The 26,529-nt window shown below is 49.6% G+C and overlaps 1 protein-coding gene across 2 annotated transcripts in view; it reads right to left on the bottom strand.

Annotated features, from left to right (window-relative positions):
- Window positions 1-801: 801 nt before the first annotated feature.
- The window catches only part of RPRD2 (regulation of nuclear pre-mRNA domain containing 2), a 90,442-nt gene continuing 64,714 nt past the window's right edge, over window positions 802-26,529 (bottom strand). The window contains exons 11-12 of one of the 2 annotated variants that reach the window (XR_012727652.1): window positions 1,285-4,122; window positions 802-1,130 (exon numbers count right to left, since the gene is read on the bottom strand). Coding sequence is in view for 1 of the 2 variants with exons in the window: in XM_075329938.1 (XP_075186053.1) it covers window positions 1,631-4,122 (2,492 nt within the window). In the remaining variant the exon portion in view is untranslated. Of the gene's footprint in view, window positions 4,123-26,529 lie in introns of both variants that reach the window. The other variant, XM_075329938.1, reaches the window with a different exon arrangement.

The following is a 26,529-nucleotide window of genomic DNA, read 5'->3' as shown; positions in this document are numbered from 1 at the left end:
AATGGCCAAGTCACAGTCCAGACCTGAACCCAATCGAGAATCTGTGGAAAGAGCTGAAAACTGCTGTTCACAAACGCCTTCATCCAACCTCACTCAGCTCCAGCTGTTTACAAAGGAAGAATGGGCGAGAATTTCAGTCTCTCCATGTGCAAAACTGATGGACACATACCCCAAGAGACTGCAGCTGTAATCGCAGCAAAAGGTGGCGCTACAAAGTATTAACTTAAAAGGGGATGAATAATATTGCACGCCACAATTTTCAGTTATTTATTTTTAAAAAAAATTTAAAATAAGCAATAAATTTCGTTCAACTTCACAATTGTGTCCACTTGTTGATTCTTCACCAGAACATTAACACTTAATTTTTTATCTATGTTTGAAGCCTGAAATAGGGGAAAAGGTTGAAAAATTCAAGGGGGATGAATACTTTTGCAAGGCACTGTATATAATAAAATACAATACTGTGGAGAAAAAAAAATAAATAAAAAAAAATTATTATTTTTGTTAATTTTTGTTCAATCTAGAAAAAAATATATTGGGTCATCCAGCCTCTGTAAGAGGCCATATGACAATTGAATTTAGATTTTTTTTTTTTCCCCGTCTTCCGTACTAAATAAAACATTACTAAATTGTACATAGTCTCAAATAGGGTGATGATACAATAAAAGAAAAAAAATATATATATTTAAAGTACACCCTCCAAAACCACTGTGGCTGTAGGAAGCGACGATGCTGCCATGTGCATTGTCCAATAGTAGAAAGAATATTATAATAATGCGTAAAAAAAGAATATTTTTGCTATTTTGTTTTAACCCTATTGTGAAAAGAAATGGTTAGAGAAATTTGCATACAAGCCAAAAGACCACGAGGCCAGTTTCCATTAGACAGGTTGAAGATACTGCAAACGCCAGGCATATATTTCATGGTAAGACCAACGCGCTTTAATAAAAAAGGGGCTACTCTCAATCATGTGTAGTGTAAAAACTAAGCCGATCCGTGCACAACTTGGGAGGTGTTAAAGCCACCAAGTGTTCATTATCCTCCTTCCTCCAACTGCAAGGACATCGGGCTGCAAAATTCACCATAGCCGGATGAAGTCCTGAAACGCGTCGTGAAGGGTTGACGCTTAACTTGCGTTTCGTTCATAATGCAGGGTGTGGAGGGGGGTCGGAAGGAGCAGGGTAGAGAAAGAATGGTTAACAGCTTATAATATTACATCAATTTCCAAAATTTTTAGCCCAAAAAAATACCGATCTTCTTAATACATTTTCCCTTGTGACTCACCTATCGGGGATTTGGAAAGCAATGGGCTGATCTGGATTGGCTTCATTGAAAAGAAACAGGACAGTTTTCGACTTCACTGATTGGTTCAGGTAGGATTTATTAGGAATTGGCCACCGAGTGGAAGGGTCCGATTTAAGAAAAGGACAAGTGCAGAAGGGGAGGGAAAAAAAAAAAAAAGTCCCATTTCATTTTTTTATTATCTTGGTGAACAAACATTCTGTCGGCTTTTATCACATATCTCTGAACTTTCCAAACGCAGGCGGAGCTGGACACATTTATCACCCCCCCAAAAAGCAGTGCCTCAACTTAAAAAAACAAAACAAAAACCTTTGCAGCATTGCTGGTATTAGTATCTCGGTTGATAATAGGGACGTTTTGGGGGAAAAAAATGTGCGCCCCTTCCAAAAGGTGGCCGAGGTCGCTTTAAACTGTGATAAGGGTCCCTGGGTCTGAACGGGGGTCGTTGAGGTCGCATGCCTCCAGCGTTCATGTGATGTGGAGGGCCGCCAAAACCTCTGTGGAAGTCTCTAGGTGGGGGACCCAATGGTTCATTCGGCCTGCCGTGAGGGTGGTGGTGTTGATTATTTTCACGAGATAAGGGTTCGTGATCACGGCCAGAAATTGGATGCATGGGAAAACGCTCCATCGGCCCTTGGTGGTCCTGCGAGAAGGGGTGGCGTATGTCCAGACGGGGAGGCGGCGAAAAAGGGATGCCGCCGTGTTCTGTTGAGTGATGGATGGGGAAAGGATTTCCGCCATGCTCGGAAGGGGGAGGGACGTGAGACAATTTCGGTAGTTCCACAGATTGCATACGTGAAGAGACAGGATGGTCTCGGGGAAACAGATCAGGAGGCATACCGGGTGGGGGAATTGTCTGATCAATTTGAAAAGGCCCACCTCGATCCAATGGGGGAATCATAGGTGGTGGAGGGGGCGGAGGCGGTAAGAGATGTTCAAAAGGCGGAATATTTTTGGCTCGAAAATCAGTGACAGAGTCCGGAAACAGCGGTAAGTGCTCCTCGTACTGCGATTTATACCCAGGGCCGCCACCTACGGAAGGCTGCTCATCGGCACTTGATGGACCATCTTCGAAAGAGCTACCTGTACTACCCATCTCAAACCAACCGCTTCTGCCCCCATCAATCCCATGTGGTCGACCACCTTTCATGCCAACCCTCATGGACTCCACCGTCTTAATAGGCTCCCCTGAGTACCTCATATTCCCCATATTGTGATACCCCAGCGTTTCGATAGGAGCACCTTTTTCTTCGGTGCTATCCGGCAAGTCAACGCTTGATGAGGACGAAACTCTTGTTTCTATGCGATACTGCTCGTCTGAGCGTTCTTCAGAAGTTGTCCCATGGCCAGACAAGGAAATATCTTCATTAAAGCCTGCCTTCCCAAACTTGTTTTCCTCTGAGGGTCGTCGGGATGCGTTCTTTAACATATTTTTGAACTCCATTGTTGTGGAGGCTGAAAGAGTTGGTCCTGATTGTTCAAGGCCTTTTTTGGAGGGGAGAGGATTGTTATTTTTGGGTTGCAAATTTGGAGGTCTGTTCTGAGGAATATGAGCGGATTCAGAGAACTGTGAATGTGGCCTTGGTATATTGTGGTTGGCGTCGGATTGGAAAAATGGATCATCTTTCAGAGGGGAGGATGACGTATTGGCCTCAAGGTTATTTCGTTTTACATTATAACCTCCAAACCTATCGGAAGATGGAGACAGTGATCCACCTTTCTCCCCGGTGAGAAAAGGCGGCTTAAATGACTTTCGAAAATCTTGTCCAAAACTCCGATTCGGTGGATACTCCATGGGATCTAAATGCGGGTTGGATTTTAGAATAGATTTTGACGGTCTCTTATCTAGGTTGCCTATGCCAGCAGATTGTGGCCCAGCGAATTCAAAGTCACGATAATCTTCATCTTCATGAAATGACGTGTCTGGAAAAAACTTCTCTAAAGTCGAATCTACAGAAGAAGGATTTTCCAGGAGTTCAGGCGCCTGCAGGTACGCATTAGGCGAGTTTTCCTCAAGGCCGTAAGACCTGTAGGGCTGGAGTTTCTGAAATTCACTATCTTTTGTTATCAGAGGAGACCTAGTGCTGCTGGGTGTGGATGAGCCGGGGCTGATTATCTTCGACAATAAAGAGATGCTGTCAACGTTGCTTGAGGTCGGTTTGTCCATAATCTCATCTTGGGTAGGCGTGCCACTTCTTTCATCGCGGACGGGGGTGCCATCTACGTTATCCAGAGTGGTATTGGAGGGTCCGCTGTGAAACTCTGATGAGGCTTCTGAAACAACGTTTGGCCCTAAGCCAGTAAGGATGGGTATGTTGAGATCCAGACCACTAAATCCAGGATTACCTTTCAGGAAATTATGGATTTTAAGTTCCAGACTTGAAGATTCCACTTCTTCCGGGGGTTTGAGCACCGGTGGCGGCTGACTTACCACCTTATCCTCAGCTATTTGGGGCTCAGAAGGAAATCCAATGGATTCGGGGGGTGTAGTATTTGCGCTGGGTGGGACAACTGGCTTACATGCAGATGTGGATGAAACGTCAGGGATAGAGTTTGTGGGAGAATACCCATAGGGTTTGGGCATAAATGGGGGAGTTACGGAGGGGGCGTTTCTATCTTTTACTGTCTGGACAGCTGTGGTCAGGGGTGCTGTGGTCAGGGGTGCTGTGGTCAGGGGTGCTGTGGTCAGGGGTGCTGTGGTCAGCGGTGCTGTGGTCAGCGGTGCTGTGGTCAGCGGTGCTGTGGTCAGCGGTGCTGTGGACGTACTGATTGTCGATGAGCTGCTGTGCAGGGCAACGCTTTGTATCAGAGAAGATAAACCTAAAAAAAAATAAAAAATTAGAACAGTTAAGTTTAGCAACAAAGCCCTCCCCTAAAAAAAAAAAAAAAAAGAAAACTCATTACAGTGCATAGCTTGTTTGGTTTTCTCTCCCTCCAGTTACCCTGTAAGGTTTACATTGGGCCGATAATTGGAAAAAAAAAAAAAAAAAAACACTCATTCCACTACTCACTCACCCATTATTGACTTCTCGAAACTGACTTTTCACTTTGTGTAAGCCTTTAACCAGTACAAGACCAAGCACGTGTATCATCAAAAACACTTTTATTATACATACTATTTTCTCTGTAACTGGGGTTGTTCAGGACGATCAGGAAGACAGAGACTATAATAAACCCTCTCTGCCTTCTCTATGGCGAGTCCAGTAGTCTGGTATCTGCCTCCTGCATGATTTAGTGCAACTGCTGTACAGTGACTTTTTAAAACTGGTGAAGGTTGAAATTTGATGAACCGATTTCTTTTTTCTTCCAGGGAGACAGATCACTTGGACGTTTAACCCCTACACCAGAGGTTCCCAACTCCAGTCCTCAAGGCACACCAACAGTGCATGTTTTCAGGATTTCTTTAGCATTGCATGGGTGTTGGATTCAGCACCTTTGCAGGTGATTAAATTATCACCTGTGCAATACTAAGGAAATCCTGAAAACATGCACTGTTGGTGTGCCTTGAGGACTGGAGTTGGGAACCTCTGCCCTACACGACCAAGAACGTACTGGTACATACAGTGCCTTGCGAAAGTCTTTGGACCCCTTGAAGTTTTTAACCTTTTCCCACATTTCAGGCTTCAAAACAAAGAAAAATGTTAGTGAAGAATCAACAAGTGGGACACAATTGTTAAGTTGAACGACATTTTTTGCTTATTTTAAACTTTTGTAAAAAAGAAACAGAAAATTGGGGCGTGCAATATTATTCATCCCTTTTACTTTCAGTGCAAACTCACTCCAGAAGTTCATTGAGGATCTCTGAATGATCCAATGTTGTCCTAAATGACTGATGATGATAAATATAAGCCCCTGTGTGTAATCAAGTCTCCGTATAAATGTACCAGCTCTGTGATAATCTCAGTGTTCTGTTTAATGCGCAGATAGCATCATGAAGACCAAGGAACACAACAGTCAGGTCCGCGATACTATTGTGGAGAAGTTTAAAGCCGGATTTGGTTACAAAAAGATTTACACAACTTTAAACATCCCAAGAAGCACTGTGCAAGCGATCATATTGAAATGGAAGGCGTATCATACCACTGCAAATCTACCAAGACCCGGCCGTCCATCCAAACTTTCATCTCAAACAAGGAGAAGACTGATCAGAGATGCAGCCAAGAGGCCCATGATCACTCTGGATGAACTGCAGAGATCTACAGCTGAGGTGGGAGAGTCTGTCCATAGGACAACAATCAGTTGTACACTGCACAAATCTGGCCTTTATGGAAGAGTGGCAAAGAGAAAGCCATTTCTCAAAGATATCTGTAAAAAGTGTTGTTTAAAGTTTGCCCCAAGCCACCTGGGAGACACCAAACATGTGGAAGAAGGTGCTCTGGTCAGATGAAACCAAAAATCAAACTATTTGGGCACAATGCCAAACGATAGGCGTAAAAGCAACACAGCTCATCACCCTGAACACACCATCCCCACTGTCAAACATGGTGGTGGCAGCATCATGGTTTGGGCCTGCTTTTCTTCAGCAGGGACAGGGAAGATGGGTAAAATTGATGGGAAGATGGATGGAGCCAAATACAGGACCATTCTTGAAGAAAACCTGTTGGAGTCTGCAAAAGACCTGAGACTGGGGACGCAGGGCTATTGAGTCGGTAAGCCAAACCTTCGACTCAGACATATATTGCTTATAGTCAAGTGAAAAATGTATTGTACTACAATGTGATCAGACATTTAATCATTTTTCTGATACAATAATCAAGATATTTAGATAGAACATTATATATTGTATGACATATTTACAATTTATTACCGTTTTTTGTGTTCTGAAGTTGTATTCCAATATATTTTATGTTCTAAATATCTTGATTATTGTATCATAAAAATGATTAAATGTCTGATGTTGATGTTGTACTACAATACATTTTTCACTTAAATATAAGCATTATACTCAATGTTATTATTGTGCGTTATATATAACACTATGTAATACACTAAGTGGCAAAAAACAGTTTTTAACAAAAATATATTAAATAATATTTGTGCAGTCTATGAATTTGTTCTAAGAAATAGAATTGCCTCAATCAGATCCTCCTCTGCAGATGACCTCAAATCTGACCTAATAATTTTAAAGGCTAGAGAACAACCTCTCTACAGTAACTTGGATTGGAGGCAAAGCCGTAACCACATGGGCAACATCTCTAACAATTTCCGGGTATAAAGGAATTGCCTCATGCACATTCAGTTTTGATGAACGGATTAATTTTTCTATTTCTTTGAGGGCAAGTGAAAAATGTTACTGAAATCTGGTCAATCTGCTGCTATAGGATATGGAGTGAGATCTTTTTCCTTGCGGCAACGCTTTGCCTGCTCCATGTCATCCAAATACTTGTCAAAGTTAAACTCCTCATCTGATGAGTATGACGATATGGCAGCAGTAGCACTGTCAGGCCCCAAGTCCTCTTCCAACTGGCAGTCCTGTAGCCGCTCATCCTAACTGCTACCTCACTCAAAGCTTCTTTTCCTTTAGTAAGCTGTTGATCATCAAGCAGTATACGATGACTTGGGTCCACATAAACAGCTGTCAGAAGAATTTTATTTTCCAATAGCTGTGTCTCTCTCCGTTTCATTGAAGCAGAAAAACGGATTTTTGTGTACTCACCGTAAAATCGTTTTCTCTTAGCCATCATTGGGGGACACAGGACCATGGGTGTTATGCTGCCTATCCATAGGAGGACACTAAGATGCAAAGATGTTAGCTCCTCCCCTGCAGTATACACCCCCTGGCCCAGCCAGGCTACTTCAGTTTTAGTACACAAGCAGTAGGAGAACAAGTAACAAAAAAACGTGAGTGAATACTCATAACAAAAAAGTACTGAGACAGAAAAAAGCTAAGGCCCAACAGGGCAAAAGGGAGGGTGCTGTGTCCCCCAATGATGGCTAAGAGAAAACGATTTTACGGTGAGTACACAAAAATCCGTTTTTCTGATGCCTCATTGGGGGACACAGGACCATGGGACGTCCTAAAGCAGTCCATGGGTGGGTAAACAATAAACAAATTAACCCAAGGACTAGGAACCAGTCCCAGATAGTGGAGTACCTATCTCAGTAGGCGCTCCTGGCTATCGTTCGCAGATTTTTCCTACCTAGGTTCGCCTCAGCCGAAGCCTGGGTATGGACTCAGTAATGCTTTGAAACAGTATGTAGGCAAGACCAGGTCGCAGCCTTACACCTCTGTTCCACTGAAGCCTGATGGCCCAAGAGGCGCCAACTGCTCGCGTGGAATGAGTCCGCAGCCCACTAGGAATGGGCTTTAGTTGCAAGCGGTAGACCTCCTGGATCACAGAGCGAATCCAGCGAGCCAGCGTTGCCTATGAAGGTGCCTCTCCTTTCTTAGGCCTTTCAAGAATGACGAACAAGGAGTCTATGTTCCTAAAGGGGCTATCCTAGGTACGTAATATCTGAAAGCCCTCATAAGGTCTAGCGAATATAGAACCCTTTCCACCCCAAGGACTGGGTGTGGACAAAAAAAAAAAGGCAGAACAATGTCCTCGTTCATATGAAACGGGGAAGTAACCTTCCAAAAAAATCCAGAAGGGGGCGTAGAACCACCTTGTCCTGATGAAAGATCAAAAAGGGTTCGCGGCAAGAGAGTGCTGCCAGTTCCGAAACTTGTCTGATGGACGTAATCGCCACTAAGAATGTTACCTTCCAGGAGAGAAGAGCAAGAGAAGAGTCCTTAAGAGGTTCAAAAGGGGACCTCTGGATACCGTCCAAAACGAGATTGAGGTCCCATGGGTCCAGCGACCGTTTATACAGGGAAACTATATGGGAAACACCCTTGAGGACAGTCTTGACTTGCGGATTGCAAGCTAGGTGGTATTGATAGAATATCGAGAGAGATGAAACCTGCCCCTTAAGGGAGCTGAGGGCCAACCCCTTTTGCAACCGGACTGCAAAAAAAAAAAAAATCAAGAATTCTGGGGATCGCCAGAGGCATAGGTTGGACATTAGATTCCCTGCACTGGGAAAGGAAAGTTTTTCACGTACGGTGGTAAAAACGGGATGAAGGCCGGCTTTCGGGCACTGTACATGGTGGAGATGACCGCAGGAGAGAATCTCGCTCTTGTTAAAGTCCAGGTCTCAATGGCCAGGCCGTCAGCTTCAGGGCTCTGAAGTTCTGATGGGAAATGGGCCTTTGGGTCAGCAGGTCTGGGATGCTTACGAGGCGCCATGAATAATTTTTCTAGTTCAGCATACCAGGTGCACCTGGGCTAGTCCGGAGCTATTAGTATCACCGGGACTCCTTCTGCCTTGATCTTCCTGATTACTCGCGGCAGCAGGGGCAGAGGCGAAAAACATGTAAGGCAGACTGAAACGACTTCAGGAGACTAGAGCATCCACGCCAATGGACTGTGGATCACGTGACCTGGCTAAGAACGCGGGTACCTTTGCGTTCAACCTTGCGGCCATTAGATCCACGTCTGGTGTACGCCAGTGAGTGCAGATGTGTGGGAACACTTCTGGGTGGAGAAAACCACTCTCCGACAGCCAGTCCTTGGCGACTTAGAAAGTCCGCCGCCCAGTTCTCTACTCCCGGTATGTGGAACACTGAAAACACAGACCCCCGTCGATTCGGCCCAGGTGAGGATCCTGAGGACCTAGAGATAAGCTGTCTTGCTGCTGGTACCTCCCTGCCGATTGACCGACGCCACAGCTGTTGCATTGTCCAATTGGACCCGAATCAAACGACCTGTTAGCAGAAGGGGGGAATGACCTGAGGGCGAGAAGATCGTGCTGATTTTCAGGATGATTTCTGGGAAGGGAAGACTCCTGGGGTGTCCAACGTCCGTAAGCAGTGTGGAGCCAGTACGCTGCTCCCCAGACTAAGAGGCTGACGTCCGTGGTCAGGAGTAGCCAGTCCACTTGGGGGAGAAAAAAACTCCTCGATATGGAAGAGGACTGAAGCCACCAGCAAAGCGCATACCTGACTGAAGGTGTCAGGTGAAAGGTTCATCCAAGGAAAAGGGGCTCTTGTCCCAGGGAGCTAGAAGCGCAAGCTGCAGTGGGCGGTGGTGTGGCTAAGCGAGCAGCACTGCCTCTATAGCCGCCGCTATCCTACCTAGCACTCTCATACTGAATCGTATAGAGCGAGAGGAGTACGTAGAGGGCAGTGTACCGCTTGTTGTAGAGCAGTCGCCTTGTCTTTAGGGGAAAATATCAAGCCCCGAAGAATGTCCAGGGACATGCTCAGGGAGGTGACGGATTTTTACGGGACCGGGGATGATTTGACTGGAGTCAGAAGCCGCCCTAAGCGGGATAGGGTGCCCACAGAGATCTGCACGGTGGTTGAGCCCTTGAGTTGAGGAGGTCATCCAAGCAAGGGAGAATAGCCACTCTCCTGGCGTGAAGGGCACTCATGGCGGCCGCCATGACCTTAGTTAAGACCCTTGGCGCTGTGGCAGAGCCGAGGGTAGGGCCACAAATGAAAAAAAATAAAGAAGTCCTGAACCGTGAAGCGGAGGAACTTTTGGTGAGCTGTAGCGATGGGTATGTGCAGGTACGCGTCCCTGATAGCTAGGGAGGCAAGGAATTCTCCTTCGACCATAAAGGTAATAATGGACCCTAGGAAGTCCATTCTGAATCTCCTTACGTGCACGTTTGCTCAGGTGTTAGAATTCCAGGATGGGACGAACTGACACGTCCTTTTTTGGGGACCACGAGAGGTTAGAATAGAAGGCCTTGAACCTCTCGCTATCCGGAACAGGTACCATCAGCCCCGCCGTTTGAAGGGAGTGGATCGCTGAGGAGAAGGCCTCGTGGTGTTTTGGAGCCTTTGGGGGGGGGGGGGGGTTTGAGAGAAAGAAGGGAATTTTGTTACTTACCGTAAATTCCTTTTCTTCTAGCTCTTATTGGGAGACCCAGACGATTGGGGGTATAGCTACTGCCTCCGGAGGCCACACAAAGCACTACACCAAAAAGTGCAAGGCCCCTCCCCTTCTGGCTATACCCCCCCGTGGTATCACGGGTTCTCCAGTTTTAGTGCCAAAGCAAGAAGGAGGAAAGCCAATAACTGGTTTAAACAAATTAACTCCGAGTAACATCGGAGAACTGAAAAACCGTTCAACATGAACAACATGTGTACCCGCAAACCACAAAAAAATCCCGAAGGACAACAGGGCGGGTGCTGGGTCTCCCAATAAGAGCTAGAAGAAAAGGAATTTACGGTAAGTAACAAAATTCCCTTCTTCTTCAGCGCTCTATTGGGAGACCCAGACGATTGGGACGTCCAAAAGCTGTCCCTGGGTGGGTAAAGAAATACCTCATGTTAGAGCTGCAAAACAGCCCTCCCCTACGGGGGTGTCACTGCCGCCTGCAGGACTCTTCTACCTAAGCTGGCATCCGCCGAAGCATAGGTATGCACCTGATAATGCTTGGTGAAAGTGTGCAGACTCGACCAGGTAGCTGCCTGACACACCTGTTGAGCCGAAGCCTGGTGTCGTAATGCCCAGGACGCACCCACGGCTCTGGTTGAGTGGGCTTTTAGCCCTGAAGGAACCGGAAGCCCCGCAGAACGGTAGGCCTCTAGAATTGGTTCTTTGATCCATCGAGCCAGGGTGGCTTTAGAAGCCTGCAACCCCTTGCGCGGACCAGCGACAAGGACAAAAAGTGCATCGGAACGGCGCATGGGCGCCGTGCGGGAAATGTAGATTCTGAGTGCTCTCACCAGATCCAGCAAACGTAAGTCCTTTTCATACCGGTGAACCGGATGAGGACAAAAGGAAGGCAAGGATATATCCTGATTAAGATGAAACGAAGAGACGACCTTAGGGAGAAACTCCGGAATGGGGCGCAGCACTACCTTGTCCTGGTGGAACACCAGGAAGGGAGCCTTGGATGACAGAGCTGCCAGCTCCGACACTCGCCGAAGCGATGTGATCGCAACAAGAAACACCACTTTCTGTGACAGGCGAGAAAAGGAAACTTCCTTCAGAGGCTCGAAAGGCGGCTTCTGGAGAGCAACTAGTACCCTGTTCAGATCCCATGGATCTAACGGCCGCCTGTACGGGGGCACAATATGACAGACCCCCTGCAGGAACGTGCGCACCTTAGGAAGACGTGCTAGACGCTTCTGAAAAAACACGGATATTGCCGATACTTGCCCTTTAAGGGAGCTGAGCGACAAGCCCTTTTCTAACCCCGATTGCAGGAAAGAAAGAAAAGTGGGCAATGCAAATGGCCAGGGAGACACTCCCTGAGCGGAACACCAGGATAAGAAAATCTTCCACGTTCTGTGGTAGATCTTAGCAGAAGTCGACTTTCTAGCCTGTCTCATTGTGGCTACAACTCCTTGGGATAATCCTGCAGACGCTAGGATCCAGGACTCAATGGCCACACAGTCAGGTTCAGGGCCGCAGAATTCTGATGGAAAAACGGCCCTTGGGACAGTAAGTCTGGTCTGTCTGGAAGTGACCACGGTCGGCCGACCGTGAGATGCCACAGATCCGGATACCACGATCTCCTCGGCCAGTCTGGGGCGACGAGTATGACGCGGCTGCAATCGGATCTGATCTTGCGTAAGACTCTGGGCAAGAGTGCCAGAGGCGGGAATACGTATGGGAGCCGGAACTGCGACCAATCTTGTACTAAGGCGTCTGCCGCCAGAGCTCTTTGATCGCGCGACCTCGCCATAAATGCCGGGACCTTGTTGTTGTGCCGGGACGCCATTAGGTCGACGTCCGGCACTCCCCAGCGGCGACAGATTTCCTGAAACGCGTCCGGGTGAAGGGACCATTCCCCTGCGTCCATGCCCTGGCGACTGAGAAAATCTGCTTCCCAGTTTACTACGCCTGGGATGTGAACCGCGGATATGGTGGATGCTCTGTCCTCCACCCACATTAGAATGCGCCGGACTTCTTGGAAGGCTTGCCGACTGCGCGTCCCTCCTTGGTGGTTGATGTATGCCACCGCTGTGGAGTTGTCCGACTGGATTCGGATCTGCTTTCCTTCCAGCCACTGTTGGAAGGCTAGTAGGGCAAGATACACTGCCCTGATTTCCAGAACATTGATCTGAAGGGTGGACTCCTGCGGAGTCCACGTTCCCTGAGTCCTGTGGTGGAGAAAAACTGCTCCCCACCCTGACAGACTCGCATCTGTCGTGACCACTGCCCAGGATGGGGGCAGGAAGGATCTTCCCTGAGACAATGAGGTGGGAAGGAGCCACCATTGTAGAGAGTCCTTGGCCGTCTGGGAAAGGGAGACTTTCCTGTCTAGTGACGTTGACTTTCCGTCCCATTGGCGGAGAATGTCCCATTGAAGTGGGCGCAGATGAAACTGCGCAAATGGAACTGCTTCCATGGCTGCCACCATCTTCCCTAGGAAGTGCATGAGGCGCCGCAAGGGGTGCGACTGACCCTGAAGGAGAGATTGCACCCCTGTTTGTAGTGATCGCTGTTTGTTCAGCGGAAGCTTCACTATCGCTGCTAGAGTATGGAACTCCATGCCAAGATACGTGAGTGATTGGGTCGGTGACAGGATCGACTTTGGAAAGTTGATGATCCATCCGAAAGACTGTAGAGTCTCCAGCGTAGCATTCAGGCTGAGTTGGCATGTCTCTTGAGAGGGTGCCTTGACCAGTAGATCGTCTAGGTAAGGGATCACCGAGTGTCCCTGAGAGTGCAAGACTGCTACCACTGCCGCCATGACCTTGGTGAAGACCCGTGGGGCTGTCGCCAGACCGAATGGCAGAGCTACGAACTGAAGATGGTCGTCTCCTATCACAAAACGTAGAAAACGTTGATGTTCTGTAGCAATTGGCACGTGGAGATAAGCATCTTTGATGTCTATTGAGGCAAGGAAGTCTCCTCGAGACATTGAGGCAATGACAGATCGTAGGGTTTCCATCCGGAACCGCCTGGCGTGCACATGTTTGTTGAGCAGTTTTAGGTCCAGAACAGGACGGAATGAGCCGTCCTTTTTTGGAACCACAAAGAGATTGGAGTAAAACCCTCGACCCTGTTCCTGAGGAGGGACAGGGATCACTACTCCTTCCGCTCTTAGGGAGTCCACCGCCTGCCGCAGAGCATCTGCTCGGTCTGGATGTGGGGAGGTTCTGAAGAATCGGGCTGGAGGACGAGAACTGAACTCGATTCTGTACCCGCGAGACAAAATGTCTGTCACCCACCGGTCCTTGACCTGTGACAGCCAAATGTCGCAAAAGCGGGAGAGCCTGCCCCCGACCGGAGATTCGGCGGGAGGGGGCTGGAAGTCATGAGGTAGCCGCTTTGGAAGCGGTTCCTCCATTTGCTTTCTTGGGGCGTGCGTGAGCCCGCCAGGAATCTGAGTTTCTTTGCGTCCTCTGAGACCCTTTGGACGAGGTAAATGGTGTCTTGCCCGAACCTCGAAAGGACTGAAACCTCTGCTGCCACTTTTTCTGCTGAGGTTTGCTTGTTCTGGGCTGGGGTAAAGAAGAGTCTTTACCCTTGGACTGCTTAATGATGTCAGCCAATGGCTCGCCAAACAGTCTATCTCTAGATAAAGGCAAGCTGGTTAAACATTTTTTGGAACCAGCATCTGCCTTCCAGTCCCTTAACCACAAGGCTCTGCGCAAAACTACCGAATTGGCGGACGCCATTGAGGTGCGGCTGGTAGATTCTAGGACCGCATTGATAGCGTAAGACGCAAACGCAGACATCTGCGAGGTAAGGGACGCCACTTGTGGCACTGCTGGATGCATGATAGCATCCACTTTTGCTAAACCAGCTGAAATAGCCTGGAGAGCCCATACGGCTGCGAATGCCGGAGCAAACGACGCGCCGATAGCTTCATAGACAGATTTTAACCAAAGGTCCATCTGTCTGTCATTGGCATCTTTAAGTGAAGCGCCATCCTCCACTGCAACTATGGATCTAGCTGCAAGTTTGGAAATCGGGGGGTCTACCTTTGGACACTGGGTCCAGCGCTTGACCACATCAGGGGGGAAAGGATAACGTGTATCCCTAGAACGTTTAGAGAAACGTCTTTCTGGGTGAGCGTCGTGTTTCTGGATTGATTCTCTGAAGTCAGAGTGATCCAACAAAGCACTCAATTTACGCTTGGGATAGAGGAAACGAAACTTCTCCTGCTCTGCAGCTGCCTCTTCTGCTGAAGGGGCTGGGGGAGAAATATCTAACAGCCTATTGATGGCTGAGATGAGGTCGTTTACCATGGCGTCCCCATCAGGGGTATCCAGGTTGAGAGGGGTTCCAGGAGTGGATTCCTGATCACTCTCTTCAGACACCTCACAGGGAGACTGATTGCGCTGAGACCCTGAGCAGTGTGATGACGTTGAGGGTCTTTCCCAGCGAGCTCGCTTAGGGTGGCTGGGGCTATCATCTGAGTCATAATCCTCAGCTTGTGAAGCCGGGGACCCCCTTGTAGTCTGGATTGGATCCAGCTGAGGGGGGCCAGAGGACAGAGACCTCGCCGAGTCCAAAGACTGAGCCCCAGACATGGATTGCAAAGTTTCAAGGATTTTTGTCATAGTCACAGACATTCTATCAGCAAAAACTGCAAAGTCTGTCCCTGGCGCCGGGGCAGAACTTACAAGCGTCTCAGCCTGGGTCGCTACCTCTCCGGACTCCGGCTGGCGAAGCAGCACCGGATCGGAGCATTGCACACAATGGGGGTCATCGGAGCCTGCTGGTAGAGCAGCCCCACATGCAGCACACGCAGTGTACACAGCCCTAGCCTTGGCAGCCTTGCGTTTTGTGGATGACATGTTGCTGCTTCCTCAGAGCGATCTGGGTATCCAGCCAGGAAGCGACCTCACAGTGCAAGAAATAAATAAATATATATATCTGGTGACACAGTACACCAATACACACTGAGGCACTAGAGGGGCCAGCTGAAATGCCGCTTACCGCCCGCTTAAGAGCGGGTGTGTGGTCGCCAAAAGCCCCCTAGTCCAGGTCTCCCAGAGCCTTGCGTCCTTCCTCCAGCCAGACTGCATGTAATGGCTGCCGGCGTCCTGGGAGAGGAGGGGGGGCGGGCCCTGGGCGTTCCTGGCTAAGAGCGGGAAGCTTGCTTCCCTCTGTGCCTAGTGAGAGGGCTGGAGCATGTAAATCAGGCTCCAGCCCTCGTCGCTGCTGCGAAACAGCGTCTCTCCCCTACCCTGATTGACAGGGTGGGGGCGGGAACGAAGCGGAGCTAGGCCGCAAAAAGCCGGGGACTAAAGTTATAAACGCCGCCGCCGTAAAAGCGCGGTCGGCGTGTCCCCGGCGCACCACAAGTCACAGCAGCGCCGCCCGATCCAGTGGGGGTCGGCGCTGCGTTCCCACAACACAAAGTCCCCCAGTAAACTGTAGGAACACTAACTCCAACGTTACGGTCCCCGGCGCACTACAACACCCAGCCAGCCCGGAGTGTGTCTGTGCCTGCCGGGGACACAGAGTACCTGTATGATGCAGGGCCTTGTCCCTGATTGTACTCCTGCTCCATATCCATCAGGTTCAACTGGGTCTGTGGATGGAGCCCGGCGTCAGAGCTTAGAAGCCGGCAGGATCCCACTTCCACAGAGCCCTACAAGGGGATGTGGAAGGAAAGCAGCATGTGGGGCTCCAGCCTCTGTACCAGCAATAGGTACCTCAACCGTACAACACCATCCACGGGTGAGACGGGAGCATGCTGGGGGCCCTATATGGGCCCTCTTTTCTTCCATCCGAAATAGTCAGCAGCTACTGCTGACTAAAATCTGTGGAGCTATGTATGGATGTCTGACCTCCTTCGCACAAAGCTTGAAAACTGGAGAACCCGTGATACCACGGGGGGGTATAGCCAGAAGGGGAGGGGCCTTGCACTTTTTGGTGTAGTGCTTTGTGTGGCCTCCGGAGGCAGTAGCTATACCCCCAATCGTCTGGGTCTCCCAATAGAGCGCTGAAGAAAGACTGACCAGGGGATCGGGTCCAGAATTCAATGTGGTAACCGGAAGACACAAGGTATCACACCCATTTGTGGTCTGAGGCGGCGACCCAGATGGAGGAGGACGAGACTCCTCGGTCTTTGTCTAGACTGCCAGGACGAGGTGGACTCGGGGAGGGCTGAGAAGGTCGGGCCCTGCGTGTCTAGTAAAAAAACATCCTGGGCTAGAGTTGGGGGAGGGAGGTACTCTTTTCCTCCCGTGGCATCAGACAAAAAAAAAACAAAACAAAAAAAAAAAAAACAAGAGCCTGTCCAGACGATCGGCAAACCATCGGTCTGGAAGGAGTACTGTGAGAGGCTTCTTAGAGACCGAGTCCGCTCTCCATTATCGGAACCAGAGGGCCTTACGGATGGCTATGGTATTTCAGGCGGGAATAACTGCGCAGGTAGCAGCGCCGAGGGAGGCCTGCATGAGGTACTCTGCCGCCGCAGCAATGTGAACTGTTACATCTGTGAGGGTCTGAGGGAAACTGGTAGTCCTGGTGCCTGTGCGACCCACATGGAAGGGGAGAGGGACCCGCGGCCTCGAGGCAGAGCGATCGAGCTGCTCCACATGTCTGTCTGTCGGGTCCTTGAAGGAGGATCCATCAAGTAAAAGATAGGAGTGGTCCTTCAGGCAGGCGGAAGGCGGGTGAGGGTCCACCGAGGCCAGATCAGCCCAGCCCTTAGAGACAGCTAAGCCAAAGGGGTACTGGGACTCCATGAGTTTACGGATACCGAAGCGGCGTTAAAATCCCTTTCTTCTTTGAGGTTTCTTCACCCTTTTAAAAGGAGACCACAGGGTCAGTAGTAGTGGATGGGAGATCTTCCACATGCAGAGTTTTTGGTTGATTGCTGCAATAAGGCAGTCCATCGCAGCTTGATCGCTCAGGGAGGTTGAAACCAAGGAATCATCTCGGTACAAACATCATTCCCCTTCCTCCGGCTCCTCAGGGACCGCGGAACATGTGGGAGAACCCCATCTGTATACCCCAGAGGGAGAACCATGGGGTTCATGCCCTTTTTCTGATCGGCAAACTGTAAAGCAGATGGCTGATTCTTATCAGAAGGACCCTCTATAGAGGTGTCATCAGGCTGCGTTCTGTCCAGGGGCCTCGAGGGGTGTGAGGACGATGTTTCATAAAAAAGCACCAAGTTCTGGTAACTGTGCCCATTCCGGGGGACTGGGAGCCGTAGGCTCTGGGCTGGCAGCGGTTGCTGCGGTGGTGGTGGGGGAAGCTACAGGCGCACCGGACTCACAGAAGGAAGAGGTGCTATCATCCCCTAGTGGCTCAGCATCTTATAGTTGCTGTAGTTATGCAGGGCATAAAACATGTGACTGCAGCCCCTGGCTGATGAGACACAAACTGATTGTAATGAGGGAGTAATGCTCTGCAGAGCTAATATGCAAGTGAGGCTATAACTCACACAGAACCTGATGACCCCTCCCCCCCTCCTCCTGTGTCCCAGTTCTGGGAAGGAGGAAGCCAGCTCTGAGAGACGCCCACAGGCGCTGATCACAACAAGAGGGAGCAACGCTCTCCAGATCCTGTGTGAGGAGGGTTACACGCGCTTTCTTATCGAGCGTCGGAGAGGACGAGGCTTAGCTCTGACAAAAAGGCATGAGAAAATATAACAAAAAAAAAATGGTGGGAAGGGACTCCCCTGCCCCCCTCCAGCCCTGCACAACAATGGTGGACAGAAAAAACTCTATAAGTGTACCGCAGCTGCGGGTGCACTGAGTCCTGGGGGCTCTGCCCCTCCCCCCGCCACAGGTGGAATGCTATGCTGGAGTCTGCAATCACAGCTCATGTGCATCCAGTCAGTGTGACCTTTGCTCCAATTCAGTGTGGAGAGTCTGAGCCTGCTGGCAGAACTTGTATCAACTCAGAGCCTGCCAGAGGGACTGAGGAAGTTTTCATCTGCTCTGGAAAAAAAAAATCGGAAGGATCTCACCTCAACTCCTGTGGAGATGGCAGTCTGATGCCTGCTGCCTGGTCACGCTGGTGCAGAGCGTGTATCAACTCAGAGCCTGCAAGAGAGGCTGAGGAAGTTTTCCCATCTGCTCTGGAAAAATCGGAATGATCTCACATCAGCTCCTGTGGAGATGGCAGTCTGCTGCCTGGTCACACTTTGTGCAGAACATGTATCAACTCAGAGCCTGCAAGAGGGGCTGAGGAAGTTTTCCCATCTGCTCTGGAAAAATCGGAATGATCTCACATCAGCTCCTGTGGAGATGGCAGTCTGCTGCCTGGTCACGCTGGTGCAGAGCGTGTATCAACTCAGAGCCTGCAAGAGAGGCTGAGGAAGTTTTCCCATCTGCTCTGGAAAAATCGGAATGATCTCACATCAGCTCCTGTGGAGATGGCAGTCTGCTGCCTGGTCACACTTTGTGCAGAACATGTATCAACTCAGAGCCTGCAAGAGGGGCTGAGGAAGTTTTCATCTGCTCTGGGCTCTGGAAAATCAGTGCCATGAGACCTGTCGTCCAGTGAGTAACAGCCCAGGATCCAGCGTCGCAGGAGGGGTACGGGGAGGCGACACTCCGCGTTCCCGCCTGTTGATGGTTTGGGGAAAATCTGTCCCCGAAGAAAACTGTCGCCCTCTAAAAACAAAAAATTCTTGCTGCAGTAGTCTGCAGAGATGTGCCTCCTATAGACACAAAGCTAAAACTGAAGCAGCCTGGCTGGGCCAGGGGGTGTATACTGCAGGTGAGGAGCTAACATCTTTGCATCTACTTCGTGTCCTCCTATGGATAAGCAGCATAACACCCATGGTCCTGTGTCCCCCAATGAGGCGTCAGAGAAATGTCATCTGCGATTAAACCTCCTCTTTGGGACAGGCAAAATAGTAAGTTCTTTCACTCCCTTATGAAAATGCCAGGAGTTAAATCCTCAGCTTGTAATTTTATTGTCATGGTAAATGGGTGATTAAGCAATTCCTTCAATTAAGCTACCTGTGTCCATTGACCTTCATTTAAGGTTACTTGAGAGTTCACCATATCTATAAGAAACAATTTTAGTTCAAGCAATCCCTCAGTCATTAAATAAGTGCTGCCTCACCGAGTGGCTTGATCAACAATTGCCCCTTTCCCAGCACGTCAGCAAGTCTCTTCAAGATGGAATCAATTTTAGGGGTTCTGGCGGCAATAACCAACTTCCTCACTTTTCCAATCAGATTTCCAGCATGTCCGCCCAGTTTCACACATCCGGCTTTTCGCTGGTTTGGCGGTTGCAGCTCACGCCAGTACAGTACGATACAGTACAGTGGCAGCGCCACATCTTCCGGGTCACATTCTCCAGTCACATGAAAGCATGTGACCATCGTTTGTCGCGCTGCCACTGTACTGTATACACTGTACTAGAGTGCCCCGCATCCGCCAAACCGGCGAAAAGCCGGATGTGTGAAAATCGGGGTCCCACTTGCAGACTCTTATTGACAGCTGCAGCGTGTGCACAACACAGCGCATGTGATGAATATGAAAGTGTTTTGAAGCAGCATCAACAAGATCATCTAATCCTAAAGTATCATTTTGCTGTTCTTCTGTTGTAATATCTGTTTGTTCCTCAGTTACATGAACAGCACTGTGGCCTTACATCTCTAACACACTAAATCCTAAATGTTCTTCTAGCTGTTCATTATTCTCATTCATCAGTGTAATTGTAATTCTGTTTCAAGCATTGTCCGTTACAATGAGAAGAACCTGCTCTTTTTTGTGTTCTTAATCTTGAAGAACTTTTTCCACTAAGGCCTGGAGAAACTGGCTAGTGTGATGAGCTTTACTATCTTTTACTGCCAGTGACTTACTAACAATTTCTTTGTCAAAAACATATCGAACATTGATGGCAAAATAATTCAGTGAAATGCAGTGACTCTGGACATCCCAGCAAAGGCAATGGGTGAAAAGATAGGACATTCAGACACAGCGTTTTGTGAGGATCCTCACAAAGAATGAGCAGTCAGTTTGTGGTATTTTTTCTAATCTGCGTTTGCTATTGAAAGCATTATTTATGAGCTCAAAAACCTCTCAGGTGATGCGGTTTTTTAAAAAGCTGATATGCTTTTGCAGCTGAATAACGTATCCTCAAAAACGCAGCAAAAACGCTGTGTGTGAATGCAGCCTTAGAAAATAATAGAACAGCCATTTATAGGACATTTCATAACTTTCCCAAATTCCTATGAAAAAAATTGAATCACACTATGCATTGCACTACTGTCCCCAATTTATTATATATTTTAGGAGTCTGTGCATTTTATACCGACTCCACCAAAATAAGCTTCGACTCCACCAAAATGAGCTCCGACTGCAGGACTCCGACTCCACAGCCCTGCTGGGACGGAGATCTGTCTTCCAACAAGACAATGATCCCAAACAAAGCAAAATCTACAATGGAATGGTTCACAAATAAACGTATCCAGGTGTTAGAATGGCCAAGTCACAGTCCAGACCTGAACCCAATCGAGAATCTGTGGAAAGAGCTGAAAACTGCTGTTCACAAACGCCTCCATCCAACCTCACTCAGCTCCAGCTGTTTACAAAGGAAGAATGGGCGAGAATTTCAGTCTCTCCATGTGCAAAACTGATAGACACATACCCCAAGAGACTTGTGCTGTAATCGCAGCAAAAGGTGGCGCAACAAAGTGTTAAACTTAAAAGGGGCCAAATAATATTACACATCCCAATTTTCAGTTATTATTTATAAAAGTTTTAAATAAGCAATAAAAATATCGTTCAACTTCACAATTGTGTCCCCACTTGTTGATTTTTCACCATAAAATGTAAATTTTTATCTTTATATTTAAAGCCTGAAATGTGGGAAAAGGTTCAAAAATTCAAGGGGACTGAACACTTTCACAAGATACTGTATTTGGCTGTGTCTGTCCAGTTGTTTTGGTCTCCCTAATGTTGCAATAAAAAGAAAATTACAGGTTAACAAAACTTTGCATCAAAGCAAAAACAGTATAACGACAAAAAAATAAGCAGCCACTAAACTCGAGGATCTAAAAAGTGAGAAAGCTTCGGGACTCAGAAAATGGCTACAAAGAAGGGAATTTTGTTTACTTACCGTAAATTCCTTTTCTTCTAGCTCCAATTGGGAGACCCAGACAATTGGGTGTATAGCTTCTGCCTCCGGAGGCCACACAAAGTATTACACTTAAAAGTGTAAAGCCCCTCCCCTTCTGCCTATACACCCCCCGTGCCTCACGGGCTCCTCAGTTTTGGTGCAAAAGCAAGAAGGAGGAAAAGTTATAAATTGGTTTAAAGTAAATTCAGTCCGAAGAAATTTCGGAGAACTAGACCATTGAACATGAACAACATGTGTACACAAAAAACAACAGCCCGAAGGGAACAGGGGCGGGTGCTGGGTCTCCCAATTGGAGCTAGAAGAAAAGGAATTTACGGTAAGTAAACAAAATTCCCTTCTTCTTTGTCGCTCCATTGGGAGACCCAGACAATTGGGACGTCCAAAAGCAGTCCCTGGGTGGGTAAAGTAAAACATCGAAATAGAGCCGTAAAACGGCCCCTTCCTACAGGTGGGCAACCGCCGCCTGAAGGACTCGCCTACCTAGGCTGGCATCTGCCGAAGCATAGGTATGCACCTGATAGTGTTTCGTGAAAGTGTGCAGGCTCGACCAGGTAGCTGCCTGACACACCTGCTGAGCCGTAGCCTGGTGCCGCAAAGCCCAGGACGCACCTACAGCTCTGGTAGAATGGGCCCTTAGCCCTGAGGGAACCGGAAGCCCAGAAGATCGGTAAGCTTCGAGAATAGGTTCCTTGATCCACCGAGCCAGGGTTGATTTGGAAGCCTGTGACCCTTTACGCTGGCCAGCGACAAGGACAAAGAGTGCATCCGAGCGACGCAGGGGCGCCGTACGAGAAATGTAGAGTCTGAGTGCTCTCACCAGATCTAACAAGTGCAAATCCCTTTCACATTGGTGAACTGGATGAGGACAAAAAGAGGGTAAGGAGATATCCTGATTGAGATGAAAGGGGGATACCACCTTAGGGAGGAATTCCGGAACCGGACGCAGAACCACCTTGTCCTGGTGAAACACCAGGAAAGGGGCTTTGCATGACAGCGCTGCTAGCTCAGACACTCTCCGAAGTGATGTGACTGCTACTAGGAAGGCCACTTTCTGCGAAAGGCGTGAGAGAGGAATATCCCTCATTGGCTCGAAAGGTGGTTTCTGAAGAGCCATCAGCACCCTGTTCAGATCCCAGGGTTCTAACGGCCGCTTGTAAGGAGGGACTATGTGACAAACCCCCTGCAGGAACGTGCGTACCTGTGGAAGTCTGGCTAGGCGCTTCTGAAAGAACACAGAGAGCGCTGAGACTTGTCCCTTAAGGGAGCCGAGCGACAAACCTTTTTCCAATCCGGATTGAAGGAAGGAAAGAAAAGTGGGCAAGGCAAATGGCCAGGGAGAAAAACTCTGATCAGAGCACCAAGATAAGAATATCCTCCACGTCCTGTGGTAGATCTTGGCGGACGTTGGTTTCCTAGCCTGTCTCATAGTGGCAATGACCTCTTGAGATAACCCTGAAGACGCTAGGATCCAGGACTCAATGGCCACACAGTCAGGTTGAGGGCCGCAGAATTCAGATGGAAAAACGGTCCTTGAGACAGCAAGTCTGGTCGGTCTGGTAGTGCCCACGGTTGGCCCACCGTGAGATGCCACAGATCCGGGTACCACGACCTCCTCGGCCAGTCTGGAGCGACGAGGATGGCGCGGCGGCAGTCGGACCTGATCTTGCGTAACACTCTGGGCAACAGTGCCAGAGGAGGAAACACATAAGGGAGTTGAAACTGCGACCAATCCTGAACTAAGGCGTCTGCCGCCAGAGCTCTGTGATCTTGAGACCGTGCCATGAATGTCGGGACCTTGTGGTTGTGCCGGGACGCCATTAGGTCGACGTCCGGCATCCCCCAGCGGCAACAGATCTCCTGAAACACGTCCGGGTGAAGGGACCATTCCCCTGCGTCCATGCCCTGGCGACTGAAAAAGTCTGCTTCCCAGTTTTCTACGCCCGGGATGTGAACTGCGGATATGGTGGAGGCTGTGGCTTCCACCCATAGCAGAATCCGCCGGACTTCCTGGAAGGCTTGCCGACTGCGTGTTCCGCCTTGGTGGTTGATGTATGCCACCGCTGTGGAGTTGTCCGACTGAATTCGGATCTGCTTGCCTTCCAGCCACGGCTGGAACGCCTTTAGGGCAAGATACACTGCCCTTATCTCCAGAACATTGATCTGAAGGGAGGACTCTGGCTAAGTCCAAGTACCCTGAGCCCTGTGGTGGAGAAAGACCGCTCCCCACCCTGACAGGCTCGCGTCCGTCGTGACCACAGCCCAGGATGGGGGCAGGAAGGATTTCCCCTTCGACAGAGAAGTGGGAAGAAGCCACCACTGAAGGGAAGCCTTGGCTGCCCGAGAAAGGGAGACGTTCCTGTCGAGGGACGTCGACTTCCTGTCCCATTTGCGGAGAATGTCCCATTGAAGTGGACGCAGATGAAACTGCGCAAAAAGGAACTGCCTCCATTGCTGCTACCATCTTCCCTAGGAAGTGCATGAGGCGCCGCAAGGGGTGTGACTGGCCTTGAAGGAGAGATTGCACCCCTGTCTGTAGTGAACGCTGTTTGACCAGCGGAAGCTTCACTATCGCTGAGACAGTATGAAACTCCATGCCAAGATATGTCAGTGATTGGGCCGGTGTCAGATTTGACTTTGGAAAATTGATGATCCACCCGAAACTCTGGAGAGTCTCTATAGCAATGCTCAGGCTGTGTTGGCATGCCACTTGAGAGGATGCCTTGACAAGCAGATAGTCTAAGTAAGGGATCACCGAGTGTCCCTGAGAGTGCAGAACTGCTACTACTGTTGCCATGACCTTGGTGAAGACCCGTGGGGCTGTCGCCAAGCCGAAAGGCAGTGCCACGAACTGAAGGTGTTCGTCCCCTATGGCGAAACGCAGGAAGCGCTGATGCTCTTTGAGCAATCGGTACGTGGAGATAAGCATCTTTGATGTCGATTGATGCTAGGAAATCTCCCTGGGACATTGAGGCGATGACGGAGCGGAGTGATTCCATCCGGAACCGCCTGGTTTTTACATGTTTGTTGAGCAGCTTTAGGTCCAGAACAGGACGGAAGGATCCGTCCTTTTTCGGCACCACGAACAAGTTGGAGTAAAAACCGTGACCCTGTTGCTGAAGAGGAACAGGGATCACCACTCCTTCTGCCTTCAGAGTGCACACCGCCTGAAGAAGAGCATCGGCTCGCTCGGGGGCGGGGATGTTCTGAAGAACCGAGTCGGAGGACGAGAGTTGAACTCTATCCTGTAACCGTGAGACAGAATGTCTCTCACCCAACGGTCTTTTACCTGTGGCAGCCAGGCGTCGCAAAAGCGGGAAAGCCTGCCACCGACCGAGGATGCGGTGTGAGGAGGCCGCTTTGGGAGCGGTTCCCCCGGCGGTCTTTTTAGGACGTGACTTAGACCGCCATGAATCGGAGTTCCTCTGATCCTTCTGAGGCCTTTTGGACGAGGAGAATTGAGACCTGCCCGCGGGCCGAAAGGACCGAAACCTCGATTGTACCTTCCGTGGTTGAGGTCTGTTTGGTTTGGACTGGGGTAAGGACGAGTCCTTTCCCTTGGATTGTTTAATGATTTCATCCAATCGCTCACCAAACAGACGGTCGCCAGAAAATGGCAAACCGGTTAAGAACTTTTTTGGAAGCAGAGTCTGCCTTCCATTCACGTAGCCACATGGCCCTGCGGACTGCCACCGAATTGGCGGATGCTACCGCCGTACGGCTCGCAGAGTCCAGGACAGCATTAATGGCGTAGGACGCAAACGCCGACGCCTGAGAGGTTAAAGACACCACTTGCGGAGCAGATGTACGTGTGACTGCATTAATCTGCGCATGACAAGCTGAGATAGCTTGGAGTGCCCATACGGCTGCAAATGCCGGAGCAAAAGACGCGCTGATAGCTTCATAGATGGATTTCAACCAGAGCTCCATCTGTCTGTCAGTGGCATCTTTGAGTGAAGCCCCATCTTCCACTGCAACTATGGATCTAGCCGCCAGTCTGGAGACTGGAGGATCCACCTTGGGACACTGAGCCCAGCCCTTGACAACGTCAGGGGGGAAGGGATAACGTGTATCCTTAAGGCGCTTGGAAAAACGCTTATCTGGACAAGCTCGGTGTTTCTGGACTGCCTCTCTGAAGTCAGAGTGATCCAGAAACGTACTCAAAGTACGCTTGGGAAACCTGAAACGGAATTTCTCCTGCTGAGAAGCTGACTCCTCAATTGGAGGCGCTGGGGGAGAAAGCTCCAACACCTGATTGATGGACGCTATAACTGCTGAGACCCTGAACAATGTGATGAAGTCGAGGGAATTTCCCAGCGAGCCCGCTTAGGCGGCCTGGGACTGCGGTCCGTGTCAGAGACCTCACCCTGGGACCTATGGGTCACCCCAGGAGCACTTTGCTGCTCCAACTGAGGGGGGCCTGGGGTCAATGATTCAACAGTGCCCGTGGCCTGAGTCACCGGTCTGGACTGTAAGGCTTCTAGTATCTTAGCAGACCATTTATCCATACTCTCAGACAGTTTGTCAGCAAATACTGCAAACTCCGTCCCTGTCACCTGGACAGTGGTAGCAGGTGGTTCCACCTGGGCCACCAGTAGCAGAGGCTCCGGCTGAGTAAGTGCCACAGGGGCCGAGCATTGCACACAATGAGGGTCAGTGGAACCTGCCGGTAGTATAGCCGCACATGAGGTACAGGTTGCAAAGTAAGCCTGTGCTTTGGCACCCTTGCTTTTTGCGGACGACATGCTGTTGTCTCCTCTGAGTACAATCCAGGAGGGTATATAGCCAAAAATCAACAGTGCGACCGTACAGTGTAAATGTATAGCATATAAGCATATATATATATGTACACTTCGGCACTCAGTGGGGCCAGCACCCAGGTGCTGCTTACCGACCGCTCAAAGCGGTTGTGTGATCACCAGATTCCCTGCCTGGGCCTCCCAGAGCCGTGTTGTCTCTCCTCTCCAGCGTCAGAAGTGCTGACAGGAATGGCTGCCGGCGTTCTGTGGGGAGGAGAGGGCCGTGGGCGTGCCCCAGAAAGTGCGGGAATCTGGTGCCCCACGGTGCTCAGTGAGGGGGGAGGAGGATACAAAGTATGCTCCAGCCCTCAGCGCTGACGTCCAGTGCAGCGTCCCGCCCTTCCCCTGACTGGCAGGCCTGGGGGCGGGAATATGCGATACTAGGCCGCAAAAGCCGGGGACTAAAGTTATAA

The sequence above is a fragment of the Anomaloglossus baeobatrachus genome, chromosome 12 (assembly GCF_048569485.1).
Source record: "Anomaloglossus baeobatrachus isolate aAnoBae1 chromosome 12, aAnoBae1.hap1, whole genome shotgun sequence".
NCBI lineage: Eukaryota > Metazoa > Chordata > Amphibia > Anura > Aromobatidae > Anomaloglossus > Anomaloglossus baeobatrachus.
This window is presented reverse-complemented; position numbering and strand designations above follow the sequence as displayed.